Source organism: Lynx rufus, unplaced genomic scaffold, assembly GCF_022079265.1.
Source record: "Lynx rufus isolate CCGP_SWC_20201006 ecotype Redwood Valley unplaced genomic scaffold, mLynRuf1.p SCAF_22, whole genome shotgun sequence".
NCBI classification, from domain to species: Eukaryota; Metazoa; Chordata; class Mammalia; order Carnivora; family Felidae; genus Lynx; species Lynx rufus.
This window is the reverse complement of record NW_025814837.1, coordinates 17,253,224-17,272,478: the sequence shown is the minus strand read 5'-3', so window position 1 is coordinate 17,272,478 and position 19,255 is coordinate 17,253,224. Positions and strand designations below refer to the sequence as shown.

General features: G+C 45.2%; 1 protein-coding gene across 2 annotated transcripts in view; it reads left to right on the top strand.

Annotated features, from left to right (window-relative positions):
* Positions 1-11,226, top strand: part of LAMA3 (laminin subunit alpha 3) — a 274,852-nt gene extending 263,626 nt beyond the window's left edge. For both annotated transcript variants that reach the window (XM_047087081.1, XM_047087082.1), the window contains 6 exons: positions 1,795-1,935; positions 5,667-5,826; positions 5,926-6,056; positions 8,464-8,557; positions 9,746-9,865; positions 10,596-11,226. In XM_047087081.1, coding sequence (XP_046943037.1) covers positions 1,795-1,935; positions 5,667-5,826; positions 5,926-6,056; positions 8,464-8,557; positions 9,746-9,865; positions 10,596-10,741 — 792 coding nt within the window. In that variant the 3' untranslated portion in view covers positions 10,742-11,226. The remainder of the gene's footprint in view (positions 1-1,794; positions 1,936-5,666; positions 5,827-5,925; positions 6,057-8,463; positions 8,558-9,745; positions 9,866-10,595) is intronic.
* The last annotated feature ends 8,029 nt before the right edge of the window (positions 11,227-19,255 follow it).

Genomic DNA, 19,255 nt, shown 5'->3' with positions numbered 1-19,255 from the left:
ACAGAAGCACAGCGCTGGGAGAGCCCGTGTGGCCGGAGGCACTGGGCACCCCCATGTCTTCGCACAGGAAATGGCTGCATGTGCCGGGCGAGGATGTTGTGCACGGATGCCTCAGTGCCCAGATGGGCTTTACTGACCACTTCTTCGGGGTCCTCGCCCTGCCTCCCTGGGCTGTGTCCCCTACCCCCCTTCCCACCCCTGCTTCCTGGACAATTTCTGTCTGTCAAGACCATGTCTGGGTCTCCAGGCCCCTCTCTGAGCCTGGAATGCCTTCTGGATAGCACAAGCTTAAAGACCGAGATCTCTAGCATTCCAGATCTTCCCTGAAGGCATCCAGATTTGAAGAAAAATTCAATTTAAGACAAAAGGGACCTTTTTTTTTTTTTTCCTGATGAGGGAACTAGATCTCAAAAAATGTAAGCAGCTTGACAAGTTATATTCACTTAGTCTTTCAACAAATATTTAATGAGCTGCCATCCTACAGCACATAAACAAATATACCCGATATAATGTCAGATATTGGTAGGTGCTTGGAGAAAGTATTAGAGCAAGGTAAGGAAGTGGCTGAGTGTGGGAACTATTTCAGATAGGGTAGTAAAGCAAAACTTCCTTTGGGAGGTGACAGTCACTTGAAGTTATAGAAAGGGTGATCCAGGCAGAGGGAACAGCAAGCCCAAAGACCCTGAGATAGGGATCAGTTGAGTGAACAGAACAAAAAGGATAAGAGATGGGATTCAAGAATGAGGCAGGGCCCAGATCATACCAGCTTTGAAACCAAGCTGAGGACTCAGATTTTATTCTGAGTGTCTCTGATGCTTCTGAAGAGTATTAAACTAAAAAAGGACCATTGCATGAACAGATGTATATTTTCAAAGCTGCCTTTAGCTTGAAGAGATGAAGTGTGGGTAAGCATGGAAGTAAGGCAGCCAGATGGACGCTACTGCCTTTGCTTCAAGAGGCCTCCACGATCGTGGATAGAAGTGCACTGTCCAGGATGTGCTCTGAAAACCGAGAGGGTTTGCTGGTGGATTGCACGTGGAGCGTGAGAGAAAGAGGAGTCAGTATCAAGTCCTGTGATTTGGGGCCAGCAGTTGGGTCAACAGAGGGACTGGTACTGAGACGCAGGAGCTGTGGCCGGGGAAGGAGCATTTTAGAGCTGGGGAAGAGGACGGGTTCTGCTGTGAACATCCTTGGGGTGAGTTGCCTGTCAGACATTCAAGCCCAGCTGTCAGTAGACAGGTGGAGAGGCCAGAGGTCACAGCTGGGAGTATAAGTTGGGGAGTCATTAATGAATAGTCTCGTAGCCATGAGATGGCAGGGTCCACCCCAGACGTTTAGCAAAGAGTTTAAAATGTGTGCTCCCTTTTAGTAAAGAAGTAGCCACTGGCCCCTTGCTCCAAGAGCCGTGTAGAAGGGAGATGCTTCCCTTCTTAGCTCTGCACAAACTATTCCTTCCCCTTTGTTGCCTGGGTGTGTCTTCATTTACACTCCTGTGCTCTTCATTTGTTTCTCTTTTGCATAAGTTTCTAGATCAAGTGTATCTTTTTAGTAGTTGACTTTCAAGGAATCCTTTTTTTCAAATTTCACTTTTCTGGCTTACTCTATTCAATATCCACCATAATCTCACAAAATGGTGATGATGATGACAATATTAGGGAGAAAATTTTCTAATTTTTTAAAGCTCCTTGAAGAAAAAGAAAAACATTGTTTAAAAAATGTGCTGTGACCAATAATAAAATACATCACCAATTGTCAAAGATAAAAAATGATTAATTTATCTTCTTTACTCTTAAGGTGGTGTTTGGGCAAGATGGAGAAAAGGGGCACTTGGTTGTGGATGGTCTGAGGGCCCAGGAAGGAAGTTTGCCTGGAAATTCCACCTTCGGCCTCAGAGCACCAGTTTACCTGGGATCACCTCCCTCATGGAAACCAAAGGTAAATATTTATGTTTCACCAACACACAAAAGATGCTCAGCATCGCTCATCATCAGGGAAATGCAAATCAAAAGCACAATGAGATATCCCCTCACCCTTGACAGAAAGGCTGTTATCAAAAAGACAAGAAATAACAAGAGCTGGCGAGGAAATGGAGAAAAAGGAACTCTCGCGCACTGTTGGGGGGGGGAATGCAAACTGGAACAGCCACCATAGAAAATAGTGTGGAGATTACTCAGAAAATTAAGAAGAGAAATACTGTGCAATCTAATAATTCCACTGCTGGGTATTTACCCAAAGAAAACGAAGACACTAATTTGAAAAGATCTATGCACCCCTGTGTTTACTGCAGCATTATTTACAATAGCCAAGATATTGGACGCAGCCCAAGCGTCCACTGATAAATAAATAGATGAAGAAGTGGGACATATATACAATGAAATATTACTCAGCCATAAAAAAGAATGAAATCTTGCCATTTGTGACAACATGGCTGGACCTAGAGGCTATTTTGCCAAGTGAAATAAGTCAGACAGAGAAAGACAAATATCATATGATATCACTCATATGTAGAATCTTAAACAAAAACAAAAACAAATGAATAAACAAGCAAAAAAGAAATAAACTCATAAATATAGAGAACAAACTGGTGGTTGGCAGAAGTCGGTGGGGTGGTGGGGGGGCGGGGGAGGGTGGCAGATGGGCCAAATAGGAGAAAGGAATTAAGAGGTACAAACTTCCAGTTGTAAAATAAATAATTCACCAGGATAAAAAGTACAGCATTGGGAACCCGGTCAATAATATTGTAATAACTTTGTATGGTGACAAATGGTAACCACACAGCATGGTGAGCATTTCATGCCAAAAACAGTCGTGCTTCAGAACTGTATATAAAAATAATTCACCTTATAATATAATCATGAAAGTGGTTAGAAGGTACAAACTTCCAGGGGCACTTGGGTGGCTCAGTGGGTTAAGCGTCCTACTTTGGCTCAGGTCATGATCTCACGGCTCTTGGGTTCGAGACCTGTGTCAGGCTTTGTGTTGACAGCTCAGAGCCTAGAGCCTGCTTCAGATTCTGTGTCTCCCCCTCTCAATGCCCCTTCCCCACTTACATCCTCTCTCTCTGTCTCCAAAAAATAAATAAACATTAGAAAAAAAATTTTTTAAACGAAGGTACAAACATCCAGTTATAAAATAAATAAAATGAATAAGTCTTGGGATATAAGGCATGGCGACCACAGTTAATAGTTAATAATACTGTATTCTATATTTGAAAGTTGGTAAGAAAGTAAATCATAAAAGTTCTTACCATAAGAAAAAAAAAGTTTGTAATTATGTGTAGTGATGGATGTTAATTGGACTTATTATGGTATTCACAGCACTAATTATATATAGAAGCACTTATGCTGCACACCTGAAAAAAAATATAATGTTATATGTCAATTATATCTTAATTAAAACATTTTAATAGGTAATGATTATAATTATATAAGATATTCAAGAATCTCAAAATACTTTAAAATTTTCGTTTAATGTTTATTTTTGAGAGAGAAAGAGACAGAGTGTGAGCAGGGGAGGGGCAGAGAGAGAGGGAGAGACAGAATCTGAAGCAGCCTCCAGCATGTCATAAAGTAGTGTTTTGCTTTATTATATATTATACATATATACATGCATATTATATATTATATACATATACAATACATGTATAATACATATATACTATACATATATGTACTGTATTATGTATATGTATAATATGTAATAAAGTTATATATAATTGCCATATATTAATACTACATATAATATTCTATAATATGCATTATATAATGAATATTATATGATATATAATATATATGTGATATATTGTATAATACATGCATAATATATAGCATTAATTGCTAAGGAGAATCCTCAATGTAAATGTTTGCTTTTCTGCAACCTCTGTATGTAACTATTTCCCTCTCAGAGAAATCACAGGATGGGGTAGCTATTCAAGAGCACAGTATGGATATTCTTTTGTCCTGGATAAGTCATAGTCAGCATCCTAATCTGTGGGACAATCTGTAGTACCCCATTTATATCATTCTTAGGAACCAAGTTTCTTTTTGCAACATCCCCTCCACCCGAGGATGCAAACCACGGGTTACTCTGCTCCACATTGTTTCAGAGGGCAGGCAACATCCAGTCAATGTCTGCCTCTGAGTACCACAACCTGCAGTCGCCCGTAGGAATTCAGTGTTAGGCGATGACCTTCCCTGCAGAGTCTGAGCTTGGTTTCGGATACAGGCTCTTCATTGCATAAGGTGGTAAATTTTAAGAAACTAAAAATTTCATAGGGAGTCCAGTCGGTAGTTTATTGTTGACACTGACACCATATGCATCCCTAATATCACCATGTCTTAAAATTATCACATAGTGCATCTGTTGTGTAGGATTCCAGGGTCCTAAAAGCATTTATTTTGGAAGGGAGTCTAAGGATTTTATTCAGTGATTCTTCAATTTTTTTTGAAAACAATTTTAAAAGTTACAGTCTTTTGGGGCACCTGGGTGGCTCAGTCAGTTAAGCATCTGGCTTCAGCTCAGGTCACGAGCTGGCAGTTCGTGGGTTCGAGCCCCTCATTGGGCTCTTTGCTGACAGCTTGGAGCCTGGAGCCCGCTTCGGATTCTGTGTCTCCTTCTCTTTCCGTTCTTCCCCCACTCATGCTCTGTCTCTCTCTCAAAAATAAATTTTAGGGGCGCCTGGGTGGCGCAGTCGGTTAAGCGTCCGACTTCAGCCAGGTCACGATCTCGCGGTCCGTGAGTTCGAGCCCCGCGTCAGGCTCTGGGCTGATGGCTCAGAGCCTGGAGCCTGTTTCCGATTCTGTGTCTCCCTCTCTCTCTGCCCCTCCCCCGTTCATGCTCTGTCTCTCTCTGTCCCAAAAATAAATAAACGTTGAAAAAAAAAAAAATTTAAAAAAAAAAAAAATAAATAAATTTTAAAAAATTTAAAGAGGAAAGGTAGTCTTTCTTCCCAGGAAAATGCACATGCAGAGAGCATCTGCTATATAATTTAAGAGATCACAGAACCCTGGAGGTGCACACAGGGGCCCTAGGTGAGGAGCCCTTGTTCCAGGCCACCTTTGGGTGCTCCATGCATGCCCACTGATGCTCTGCCTTGTGTCTTATTTTAACTCCACAGCACTCATGATTTGTTGGTGGTGCACTGAGCCCAACAATTTAGGAAGCTTTTTTGCACTTTATTATTTTTGGAATGTTTTGGCCCCTTTTTCAGTCAGCTGCCCTGCATTAAGCAATCGCATAGGCTCATTAAACTCTAAGAAGTGGTTTGTACCTGCAAAGAGACAGTGATATCTATATACTGGAAGGCGGAGATTTCCCTTGTTGTAGCCCTGTCATGTGGACCAGGGTCAGGTCACTGACCAGCACTAGCTAGCGACCTCCACTGCCCTTGCCCCTTGCATACATACCACTTGGTGCCCTCAAACTTTGGCCTCAAACTTCGGCCACCCACCGGATGTCTGGTATCCAGGGTTTTCTAGGCAGTGTGAGCAGGGAGCCAAATGCAACAGTCAGGCCCACCTGACTCTCTGAAGCAGGATGGATGAATTCTGCCCCCCCCCACCCAAACCCCTTTGGCAGACAGTTGCCCTGCCTTTAACCTTGGCTGCCCATATGTCTCTGGGAGTTTTGGCTTAATAAAGTTTGCTTTCTCTTCTGCTTGGTTGCAGAGCCTCCCCCCAAACAGCTTTGTGGGGTGCCTGAGGAACTTTCAGTTGAATCTGAAACCCCTAAACACCATTGCTGCAAGCGTTGCTGTGTCCCCCTGCTTGAGTGGCTCTGTGGAGAAAGGCATTTATTTCTCCCAAGAAGGAGGTCATATCATCCTGGGTAAGGGGCAGTTTGGAACAGTTTATGTCTTTGAGTCTGAAGAACTCCATCCTTTTTCTTGAATTACAATGTTTTAACTGTTTTACTTTCTTTTGGAAGCTAACTCTGTGTTATTGGGGCCGGAATTTAAGCTTGTCTTCAGCATTCGCCCAAGAAGCCTCACTGGCATCCTAATGCACGTTGGAAGTCAGCCCGGGAAGCACCTATGTGTTTATATGGAGGCAGGAAAGGTGCGTACAGTTTGATGACAGTGGGGGGACGGGATCTATGGGTTTGCATTAGGACCACATTCGTTTCTGGAGACCACAGTAGGTGGAGTTGTGACGGAGTAGGATCCAATCTTGTTTTAAGAGACCTGACTTCAGGGTCGCCTGGGTGGCTCAGTTGGTTAAGCATCTGATTCTTGGTTTCAACTCAGGTCACGATCTCACAACTTCATGGGTTTGAGCTCTGGGTCCCGGCTGTGCACTGGCAGTGTCGAGCCTCCTTGGGATTCTCCATCTCCCCGCCCCTCTCTGCCCTTCCTCCTCTCACGCTCTCTCTCTGTCTCTCTCTCAAAAAAAAAAAAAAATAGAGACCCGACTTGAGGGCTAACTTACTATTTTCCTTTAACAAGTCATTTGGTCATTGTGTTTCCTGTTCATCATCTTGGGCTGAATTCTAACTGCACCACTTAGTTATATGGCCCTGGAGAAGTTACTTCACCTCTTTCAGACTCTGTCTTTAAAATGTGGATAATAATGTTTATATCTCAGGGCTTTTGACAAGAGAATAGCAACTATGATACGCAATAAATGTTCATTTTTCTCTCCTCCCCTTCACCCTTGTCATATCTCTACTTTTATTCATAAGGGCAGCACCAGAACTCATGAGATAGTTGTTCTCACCAGCTGTCTACACGATGTCATGCCCACGCCCACGGCCTGGTATCCACTGAATCAGTTTCAGATTGCCCTTATGCTCCCTATACCACTCACCAACCTATCTGGTCCCTGCAGCCAAGCTGGCCCCGGGTCTCTCCGCTCCAGGCTCCCTTTGGCTTAAAGGGATTCCTCCTTCAGTGGACACTTCTGCTGCTTCCTCCTGCCTGTCACTCGGGGGCCTGGCCAATACCCTAGTTTCACCACCAGGTTATATCTCTTTCCTTTTCAAAAACTCTTTTAAAAACCAAATCGTTCCAGGAAGGCCTCAAGGCCAAGATTGATAATGTTAAAGAGCAGCAATCCAACCGAATAAATCTGAAGATCTGATTGACTTTATTAATTGATTCATGAATCAGGCAGCATCCCATCTAGCAAATAGAGAGAAGCTCTGAGGAGTTGTACAAAATGGAAGGTTTTTATAGGAATGACGGTGGGGCAAGGAACTCATTAGCAAAAGAAAGGAAAGGACTGTTCCAGACAAGGTTACCTTCCATTTAGAGGAAAGCGTCTTATTAGGTAGATTACCTTACATTTCTTTGGGGGGTTGGAGAAGTCCATGTGACAGGTTGTCATTGGTGCTGTTCAGAAAATTCCTGACTGACCTATCAAGACCACATTTCTGGGGAAGGTTGAAGCTTCAGTTGGGTTAGATATTAAGCACTGGTTTGGTGAGTCGGCCTAAGTGGCTCCATTTTGGGCCTGTGATCTTCTATTTAGCCATAATATGCCATTTTCCTTTACTTCTACCCTTCCACAGCTTAACTGTGAGGGGGAAACTAGAGAAGGAAATAAAATAGCCCAAACTCCTAGAACATATTCTATTTGAGGTGCAGCCTTTAAGTCTGAGCTGGCCTCTGGTAGGCCAGAGGAGCAAGCAACTACCTGCTTGCTGGCCTTGAGAGAAGGCTGGCTTTTCAGGGGAGCGGGGCAGTAGGGCTCCACGAGAGCTTCTGGAGAGGAAATAATCGCATACACAAAAATCAAGACACGATGACCTTCATAACAGCAGTGACATTGTTTAGCTGGAAAATTGCCTGAGAATTGGCCTTGCTGTCTAGCTACATGCAAATTAAATGCAAATTAGTTACCAATTTGCTTATTTTAGTCCTGGTATTTGTTCACCTTGGTTCAGCCCTTGGCCCTGGTCCAGAGAGTGGGACTGTGGGATTCTGCACGCTAGCATGAGTGCCTGACCCCTGACACGTGCCCAGTACAAGTGCAATCAGTTAGCTTGCTGAATTCCTTGAGCTACAACCCTAAGGCATGCATTCATGGAATTATTCTAATTGTCTGGCCCTCGCAGCAGGGCGTAGGCCTCAGCCAGCATTTTTGCCTTCCAAATTTTGTGTCCTTCTAAACAGAACTGTGGCCGCAGTTGCCTATCAATAGCTTGAGGAGGATCTTCCCTGCTGATCAGTGACCTTTGAGTAGAGCCTGACAGAGGAGGGGTTTGGATTGGGAGGGAAGAGCTCGTCACCTTTGGCAGCAACTTCAGGCCTGGCCTTGGCTTTGCAGCTTGCTTCCTGGAAGGGACTCGGCAGAGAGATTCTTGCAAAGCCTTGGCCCTCCTGTGATCACCTGGTGCGAGAGGGAGGGGCCACGTCTAAGGTGCTTCAGGGCCCTCAGGGTGACAAGCGGTGGGAAGGAAAGAAGGCAGGGAAGTTGGCTCCAGCAGCCTTTCTGAAGGAAATAGGAAAATGCATGTGTCTTCCAGGTCACGGCCTCTGTGGACAGTGAGGCGGGGGGCATCTTGACATCAGTTACACCAAAGCAGTCTCTGTGTGACGGGCGGTGGCACTCGGTGACAGGTATGATGTCCAGTGGCCTGTTGTTCACACCCTGAAACAGTGTCCCTTTCCATCTGGATTTGAATGTCCCAGATACAGCCTCGCTTTATCAATCCATTAGCATATGACCCGGCTCAGTCCACCAGACTGACATGGTGAGAAGATGTCCATTCTCAGCCCTGGCTGCATTTATGCAATTCGTGGCTGCTGCAACCTGTTCTCTGTAACATACAGAGAATTTTCTTTTTGAGCTCAGAAAACTGATAATCTGTGTTTTCAAGGCGGTATAACATTATGATTTAGATTTTGGCTCTGAAATCGAAAGGAACAGAGATCACATCTCAGTTCCGGCCCTTACCTAAGTGACCTTGGGCAAGCCACTTAATTGCTCTTTATTTTCAGTTTCCCCCCTCAACACAATGGAGATAAAATAGGGCCCACCTCCCAGGGTGGTGAAAATCAAATGGGACAATGTATGTAAAGTGCACAACAGTGTCCAATATGCAGTAAGTGCCCAGGAAGTATTTGCTCTTGCTATTGTTCAAGTCCATTTAATACTACTACAAACGATTTAGACAAACCACTGGGAGGAGATTAGGCATAGCCTCCCAAACCAAATCTGCTGTTTTATGAATAACTTGTGCACATTGGTTTGGTAATATATTAAACCGTATTGGCTAACATACCTTTTCAAAAAAGAAGAGTAGTCTCTTGTCTAATTTGAATGCTGACTACATTGCAATTAGTTAGGATTATTCACACTGGAGGAATTTTATTTGGAGGGTCAAAAGCAACTCAGTTTTCAGAAGTCAGCATCTCCCTGGAAGGAAGCTAAGATCTCGTGAAATAAAGATGGCTTCTGGAGAGAGCAGCTGGAATCCCAACTCATTCAACTTATAACCAAGCCGTCTTGTCAGGCTCCTCAATGCTTGAGAGTCACAATCTCTTATCTGGGAAAGAAGAGTGACCATATCTTCCTCACAGATTCATTTGAAGGATTAAATCCTGCAACGTATGTGAAAGCATCTAAATCCCACTTAGTGTTGAAAAACTAGTTGAATTTGTGTCTAGGTTGACGGAATTCCTAGCAATAGTGTTGCCACAGCAATGGGTTGAAAAGAAGCCCGTGGTGAAGCCCTAGTGTAGTCATTAAACATTGGGCAGGGCTGTCCTCAGGTAATCAACCTGACCAGCTTCCTTTCCCACCAGTCACCATAAAACAACACATCTTGCACCTGGAACTGGACACAGAGAATAGCTACACAGCTGGACGGCTCCCCTTCCCACCTGCCAGCACTCAGGAGCCACTGTACATTGGAGGCATTCCAGGTAACTCTTGTCCTGGCTTCTATACCCACGTTGCCCCACGTCAGCTCTTAACATTTCCATCTTAACCGAACAAATCAGTGCCCCAGCCATGGGTTATTAGCTGGGCAGCCGTTGGCTGGACAGTGGAGACAGTGAGGCTCTTTGCTCCAACACATGGGAAAACCCAATTGGTAGCAATGGGCACATTGTATAGCCCAGGCCACATTGCTGCTGCTTCTCCTGTCACAAGCCTGTCGTTCATAAGCCTCTCTTAAGAGGCTACCTTTACCTACAAGCCTGATAGCAGCAAAGAATCAGGAAAGGGGCTAAAAACTGGTCTCTCCTCCCCAGACATTTAGTTTTACTGATGAGTTATTAAGCTTTGCGGGGCCAGAATGGGAGAACCAGGCAGGTTCTGGAATTTTGCCTGGAAAGAGCCTTGTCATTCTTCCTTGTTTGATGTTCCTCCGGAGAGTTTATTAATTTTATGGGTCTTCCATGACCCATAAAAAGCACTAGTGTTCAGAGTTATTATCTATTGATTTGGGCTGTGGAATTTGCTTCTTTGAAGAACTTGAAGAATAAGTAGCCTTGTTGGTGATTTATCACAGCAGGCAGGGGCGTGGGGTGCCAGCTCAAAGGAGGAGGTGGCTGGCTGGCCTGAGATCCTCGGTCCCTTTAGCTCTAATAAGACGATTTTCTAAATTGGGCACATTCACACTCATGGAATGCCTCTCCTTTTCTCTTGAAGCCCATTTGAAGACGCTGAAGCTCCCTGTGTGGAAATCATTTTTTGGCTGTCTGAAGAATATTCAAGTCAACCACATTCCTATCCCTGTCACTGAAGCCATGGACGTCCAGGGATCTGTCAGTCTGAATGGCTGTCCTGATCACTAACACAAACCTATCAGACAGCAAGGGAAGTCACCTTCAAAAGCACAGTTACCCAACATACCTCCCTGTCTCTGCTCAAGATCATTCTTGACTTAAGACACCATCTAGATGGGATGAACAGCAAGTCTAATTTCGTACTCTGACCATGCACACCCATCATTTTGGCACTCAGTGTTACCTGTGTATTTATAAAAATTCCGTGTCTTGAAGGTGATGAACAACTTGTTACATGCTTTGGTAATATCATTTTCCACTAAACATTAAATGCCTTTTAAAGGACATTATTTTCCACCTGGTGAAAAAATAAATATCTTTTAAAGCACTTTAAAAACACAAAAATTGACATGTGTTATGGGGTTGTAACTTAATGGGGTTAAATAAATGCAGTGTACTCTTTAAATGGGGACGTTTGATTAGCGTTAAGCCAATGGCTTGTTGGCCACTGTTAATCATACTAATTCTTTAGCACCTGTTCAGTGTGCTACCCACAACACAGTTTTCTACAGATAATTATGAAGCACAGACTTGTGTGGCACTGTGTGTGCTCAGTGTTGGATATACTGTTCGGCAGAAGACATAATTCCTGCCCTAAAGGAATATGCAGTCCAACTTGGGAGACACACAATATTCACAAAATAGTAAATAACTAACAAACCGAATTAATGGACCTATATTTCCCCTTGGCTTCCCATGTACAGTCTGCTACCAACCAAGTCTAGATTATGACTATCAATTCCTTGAGGGCAAAAACTATCCCACAGGGGAGCTGAGATGGATATACATTCTATAATTAAAGCTTTGTGTGGCAAGCTAACAGAAGTCAACAGGAAGGAGGAATCACTTCCTGTTTAATCTACAATGAGACATGTACTAGACCAATATAATTAACCAGCACCGCTCTTCCTAACGAAGAAGACTATGTAAGCATTTCTGTGTCTTCTACATAGTGTTTGTCCCTCAGAAGAAAAAGAATAAATCTAAACTTTGGATATGGTCATCCTCTGTGGTATCCTTACACCTACCTGCCCTCCACCTCTGAAATGGAGCCACATTCTCTTCAACTCAGTGCTCTTCTTTGACTGTCACACTGCAGTCCTGTGGGCATGCTTTCTAACACCTGTATCTATGCAACCATGGAATATTCTCCAGGAGAGGTAGCAGGTTCCCCATTACAGGGAGTATTCAACAGTGGCTGGCTGGTAGGCCTTAGCGATGCTATGCTGACTCAGGGATTGAATTACATGACCTTAAGTTATATGTTTTCTGAAGACATTGACTTTTAACTGGAAACTTCCATCAGTTATTTACCACCCAGATTCTGAGTCTTCATGAAGAGCATCCATTGTACCCGTCTTGGCACTAACTACACTAAATGGGTGGTTCTCTCTTTGGCTTCCTGGTGTTAATCTAATTGACTCTACAGAGTTATTTATTAGTGCTGATTATTCCTGAGCCCTTCCTAGATTCATCATAAAGGGACGGCAAATTCACCTAATACCGCTGGTTTTCCTTCCATTTTGTAATAGCTTGAAGACCAGCTGTCCATCTGCCTTTTCTGAGTATAATCCCAGCCACCAGAAGGCACAGAGTGTCACAGACAGAATGACAGTTAAGGAAACAGGAAGCCCTCAACATGCCTGTTCTCAGATCGTAAATGTGTGTTCCCTGAAAGGAACGTTTACAGCTCTTAACTAAACCATCAGCACAATTATTTGTAAACTGTGAAGTGCCATACAGATATTATCACTGGTGTCCTCTCCCTGGCTCAAAGTCTCTCACAACTTGGGCTGACCTTGGGCTGAGAGGCTAAGTAGGGACAGTGGGTGCACTGGTGGCCGGCTCTGGCCAGTTCATGAGAGGTCCACAGTTGGTGTCCTTCCGGTCAGGGGAAAATGGGGCCTGCACTGTGAGAAAGCCAACAGCACGGCACTATTCCCTGAACAGTCACTTCAGGGACATCAGGTGACTAGGAAGCAGTCGTGCGTGTGCCTTCATGGGCCGCTTCCTGTAGCATCTCCCAGGGCACCTCTTGACCTCATTTCTCAGTACAAGGGGGGTTGAGTTTTTGTCACACTGGCAATAACCCCGTGGCAGAGGACGATGGCCCTGGACAGAACATGCTGACGTTCCCCTCCTCCCGTGTGGGAAGTGGTCTCACTTCCCCACAGAGGCCTTGACTCAGCTCCTTTCTGTGCCACCCCCCACGCCGTGTTGCGCTGCAAAATCCCCAAGCCCCAGCTCTGCCCTCCCTACCACATGGACTCCTGTCTCTCTCCCAGCTCCCGGGGCTCTCCAACTTTAGGTAAGTCAGTGCTAGCCCCAGAAAGGCCAGATTCTTTCTTACAAATGATAGGCTTAAAGCCAGCATATGAGTGGAACCACTTCTAAATAGCATTATTGTATTGAATACAACTGGCATATGTGTTCATTATAGAAAAATCAGAATATGCAGAAAAGCATAAAAATCACCCATAGCTCATCACTCAGAAACCTGTAGGTCTTTAGTTACATGTCTATATTCTTTTTATTTTTAAAAATTTTTTTTCAGTTCGTTTAGCTCTGAGAGAGAGGAAGACAGAGAGAGAGAGAGAGAGAGAGAGAGAGAGAGAAGGGCAATGACTCCATGCTGTCAGTACAGAGCCCAGCTAAGGACTCCATCTCACGAACTGGGACATCATGACCTGAGCTGAAATTAAGAGTTGGATGCTCAACCCTCTGAGCCAGCCAGGCACCCTGTATTCATTTTAAATGCACATGTATTTCTTTACAAAATTACAATTATGCTGTATGTATTTTTATGTGGTCTTAAAAACTATATGGTGAATTTTCCCAGGTCTTTGACTGTAGACCATTCCATCAAATAAATTTATCATAATGTATTTAACCAACCTCCAACCACTTACACAGCTGGGTTGTTTCAACTGTTTGTAATCATAAGCAACACTAAAATGAATCTGTCAGGGAATATATACTTACTTATTTTCTTATACTTAGAAGTAAAACTACCCGGTCAAAGGATATGAACATTTTCATGTTTATGGTGAGCTATTGCCACATTCTTTTTCCCCTAAGAGGTTATATATCCACTTGCATTCACATCTTTTTTAACTGGGCTTGGGTCTGGTGCCGCTAAATATAAAGTCACCAACATCTGCCCCTGGTCTTCAAGACAGGGAGCAGCTGCTGGAGCAAGCCAGCCCATAGACAGCCACCATGCTCTGGGCTCATCTGAGCTCAAATCACATGCCTGGAATCACAGCATGGCCAGCTGATAGGGCTCTGGGTGACTCTGCACAACACCTTAAGACTTAAAACACGGGCAGCTTTATCATTTGTCCCTTAAGAACCCATGCTAAGCCCCAGACAGCCAGATTTGCAGAGCGTGCCGCTCTCAGAGCGCTCCAAACCAGTGCCAAGCCTTGGACATGCTTCCAGAAGGGAACAAGGCACTCCTCCGAGCGCTTGAAGAATGTACTGTGCTCTCTGGGCAGCCAGGGGCTTCCTCCTCCATCTTATAGGTTTGATTTCTTTGTGATTGAAACTTAAACAAGGATTCACTGAGGCAAAATTTCCAGGGCTTACACAGATAGAAACTCGAGTCGCTATCCCCCTCATCGCCCTGCCCAGCCCTCCCCCCATGGGAAAAATCCAAAACGGACACTTTTTTTCTTTTCATGAGTGATAATGGTCATGATAGCACTGGTGGTAGGTGACAGATACGTCATGTTTCCACTTTCTTGATTTGCCAAACAATATAACTTAATTCCTCGCCGTTGAAATTCTAGCAGAATGTCTGTAGCCTGAGTGTAGAAAGTAGAGACAAAATTGGAATATCTCCTTTAATCATCCTCAGGGTGAGGAGTAATTAGTTTCCCAGAGGGCACAGTCCTGAGATGATGGATACTATTTACTGAAAATGTTTCTTTTCTCCTTTGTTCATAAAGACTTCTGTGACCTCAGAATGTGAAGTGTACCTTTCCACTGCCAGAAGGTTTTATTCCCCATAAATTTTGAATGTGTGGTTTATTTTACTCTACATTGAGTCCTTGATAAGATGAGAACTGAGAGTTTCGGAGAGGGAAGGACCGGAACTTTCTGCAGCGCTTCAGTCTTTGTGAATGCACACAGATAGCACAGCACACACTGATTAAACCATCCCTTGCTCAAAAGGCTTTTGCTAATTAATCGCTAACCTTTCCATCATTTGATACTCAGGGAGCATGCATTCCTGGACAGTTAGAATGGAGCTGGGTATCTGGTGATGTAGCTTGGCATGTTGTCCGTTCAGAAGGCAACTATCAGGGTTCACCTGGGTGGCTCAGTCAGTTGGGCATCCGACTTCGGCTCAGGTCATGACCTCACTGCTCGTGGGTTCAAGCCCCGTGTCAGGCTCTGTGCTGACAGCTCGGAGCCTGGAGCCCGCTTTGGATTCTGTGCCTCCCTCTCTCTCTGCCCCACCCCACTGCTCAGGCTCTGTCTGTCTCTGTCTCTCTGTCGCAAACATAAATATTTTTTAAAAATTCTTTTTTTAAGGCAAATATCAGTACTTAACTATTCCTGCAGGAAATACACTTCCTCAGAAATAGCCTGTGCTCTGGAAAATAAGTGAGCATATCTAGCATTCAACTACAGTACTGTCAACAGAGAATAAGATCCTTAATGTCATGTTTCTGCAGTGTCTTTGGTGAGGGGAGGCCCCTCATGGGCTGAAGTGCCGTGGGACTTCTGACTTGCTTCCTGCACCAAAACTACCCAGCTGCTGCTGTGACAGCTCCTGACAAGCCCAGATCCCAGTGGGGTTTGTCTCCTGCTCTACTGTTCCCCGTAATCTGTCTCTTCCCACTTCCTCACAATTAGAGGGAAGTCCCTTGGGAAAACCACCATCCCCCTCCCCCCACCTTCAGGAAACACTTCGGCTCTTGGAAGTCCTTTGAATCTGAGCCACTCCTTGCTGTCCTGGGCCTATAATTTGAGTTGAGTTTCAAGCATGCAAGGTTTCCGTCGTATGGCTTAGAATCTTCTAGAAGTTTGAGGGACAAAAACATTCCATCCCTTACTTCACAAGCCTTCTCTGAGAGTTCAGTGAGATGATGATGTAGATGGTGTTACTACTATTAACACTCTCAAACACCAGATTCTTCCTTATGGGTTTAGTTTTTTCCAGGAAAGGAATTCAAATGTCCAGAAGTATGAAAGCCAGAAACCTAATGGGGAAGTTTTCTGTTCTACTTGGAACTTCTGTTTATCACTCTCCCTGATTTGCCTTTCTAGGGAAACCCGTGGAGGAAGTCAGCTTTCCCCCTGTGTTTATAGCACTGATGCGTGCACAAGCAAGATCTGTTTCAGGTGAAGAAAAAACCTTTGTGGTAACCGCTGCCTGTTGCCAGCTCCTATCCCCTTCGCTCTCGCCACCCCCCTCAGGGTTGGCTGCCCTCGCTTCCAAATGCCAGCACCCACGTGTCTTTGAGGCCTTTCTTTGGTTGCCGAAGTCAGCTGTGCACTTGTGCCATAGGTCAGCCAGCTGTTCAGGGATTAATGCCCCAGGCGTGTCCCTTACCAGTGTCTCTTGGGAATTAGTGTCTTTTTTTTCCCCACCCTTGTTGGAAGTGTGTGTTCTATGCTCGTTCCCCGGGTCTGTCCTGCAGGCCTCCTCTGCAGTCGCCCACAGTGGGAACTGGCTCAGAGAGATCACGTCATTGGCTGCCTTTCCTTCCAAGTCTTCTCTTTCCCTTTCCCCCCTCATTATTGGTGTTTCTGTCACCTCCCAAATAAACTACCTGCACTCAAATCTTTGCTCAGGCTCTGCTTCAGGGGACCCCAAACTTTAGACACCCTCTAAAGAGTAGATCTTGTCCTGGGTTTTGACCACGCTATATATGTTTTCTGGCTGTGCTCTCTGTGACTGTAAAGACCCCAGGGAACCAGATGCCCTGAAACTCAAACCATAGTTGTTACAATACCATGACAGCACTGAGATGGGAAAAGGTTGTTGGGGGGCACCTGGCTGGCTCAGTCGGTTAAGTGCCTGACAGTCGGTTAAGTGCTCAGGTCAGGATCTCATGGCTTGTGGGTTTGAGCCCCACATTGGGCTCTCTGCTGTTAGCACAGAGCCCGCTTTGGATCCTCTGTCCTCTCTCTCTTTCTGCCCCTCCTCTGCTCTCTCTCGCTCTCTCTCTCTCTCTCTCAAAAAAAAAAAAAAAAAAAAAAGACAGAGGCATCTAGGCTAAGTTGTGTGTAATTCAGAGACAAACACTGTAGGAACAAACATTACAGGCAGAGGGAAAAGCATGTGCAAAGGCACAGAGAAGAGAGTAAGCGTGACTTAGGGGAATCTAAGAGAATCCTGGGTATTGTGACCACTGGAGGCAGATTCACGTAAACGGGGGGGCGGGGCGGGGGGGGGCAGAGTGGCGGCTATTGGCCAGGAGCCAGATCCTGGGGGCATGGCGATACCTTGCTAGCTGCTGTGAGGCATTGGAGAAGCAAGTTAGAGGCAGTGGGTATCTCTGGTGAGGGGAATTTCAGTGGAGGGACAGGGCTGGAAGCTGGAGTCCGGTAGACCCTAGAAGGGCGAATGGGAGGTGAGGAAGTATTGGCAGTTCGTGGGAATTCCTCTTTTCAGGTGGTTCGATTATGATAAAACAGAGAAAGAACCTGGGTGACAGATGATTGAGGTGGATTGCTTTGTTAGTTTTGATTTCAGAAGGCAGAATAGAGTGTTTTGTATGCAGGCAAAGAGTTAGTTTATAGGGAGAGGTTCAAGGTGAAGGACAGAAGGAGGGTGATTGATGGCCGGGGGCATGGAATGAACTTGAAGGGAGTAGACTTGATAAAAGAGAAGGGAGTGCTTTTCTCTTGAGCCTGAAGAAGAGGAGGTGAATGTGGGGAACTTAGGGAGTTTCTCTTTTCCCAGAGAATTAGGAGGTCAGGTGGTCTCAGAAGGAGGCTCGAGAACAGGATAGAAAACGTGAATGAACATTGTGGACAATGATCAGCTGCCAGGTACATGCACAATGGTTACTGGGGAGAATTTGGGGCTTCTCGTAGGACATGTGTTTAGGTAGATTTTTGGTGGCACTGACTCACCTAACACTTCAATGGGTAGAGAAATGAAGAATAAGTCTTTTGGATTCTGTTTTTGACTTTTTCAGCCTTTGGCTTATCTCATCCAGTGGTTCCCAATCTGCAGTGTGCAACAGAAGCATCTGGGCAGTTCTTTCCAATGCAGATATCCCCCAGACATCCCCAGAGATCTGATCTTGCACGAGGCAAGACGTTAAGTCATTTTCAAAGCAGCCCAAGTGATTCTAACGTACAGCTGGGATCCGGATCCCCTGACGTTAGTCATGCTTCAGGGGAGAGTCCTTTCCAGTGGCTTGGCATGCAACAACTGGAATTTTATGAGGTGGCCACTGAAACTCTTTTGAACTTTGTTTTATACATGCTTCCTTAACTGTGGCTTTCATTTCATTACAGCTTAATATAGCTTTCATTTTACAGTGTCCTTTTCAACAAAAGCTTTGAATCTCTACAAAGTCTTGAGGTTGAATGACTCCCTTAAATAGTGTTTTAGGTAGAAGGGAAGGGGTGGATGGGCACATAGAGCACAGCAATACATCGATGCCTGGACGACCACATCTGACTATTACAGTTATGAGTCTCTCTCAGCAAGAGAGCATCCCATGAGGGATGGGAGGTACTTGACTGAAATGTGGGTGCTGCTCATTACACTCGCAGGGCCCCTCCTGGAAAGAGAGTAGGAAAAGGCACCAGGAACAAGGCAGATTTTCCTGGCTCCCATGTAGTTGGTAGTGGGTCCTAAGGGTTACTTTCTCTCTCTCTGTCTCTCTCAACTGGCAACAAAGAATAGGTGTTCCAGGTAAGGTGGCAGGGAAATGGAAACAGGCAGTGTGTGACAGGTCTCACCAGTGTAGAGTGTGCCGAACGCGCCCTCGGCAGTGACGTTTCGGTCGTGGGAAGAGGAGGACCGCTAAACTGTCCCGTTGCCTCAGGCCAGGGATGCAGCCCAGGAACTCCACAGCTCTCTGAATAAAATCAGCTGCTTCGGACCATGTATCTGTCCCGTCCACTGGGGGCTGCCTAGCACAGGATGTGGTTGAAAACTCTCAGATAACAACTCCTAGGGGCTCCCTAACGTGGTCCCGTTTACCACCCCCTTTCATGTCTCTTCTCCCCTCTGAGGCTCTTCATAGGCTGACCCTTACTCTGGGTCAGGGAAGGGGAAGCAGACTCCTTGCCTTCCTCTGAACTTGACCATGCTTTGCTGCCTGCTGCAGGCATTCTTTGAAAAGTATTTGCCCAGTTGCTACAAGCTATCGCACAGCCAAGGCTCAGCGTTTGCCTCCGGGACACAGAGCTCGTAGGAGCTGCCACCCTGGGAACTGGCACAATCGATGCTGGGTGTGGGATGAGGACAGCAGGGGGCAGGGGGCTGAGCCAGCCAACTTGCCAGGTTTCTCATGGCTGAGCCTGCCGCCCGGCATGTGGTAACAGGAG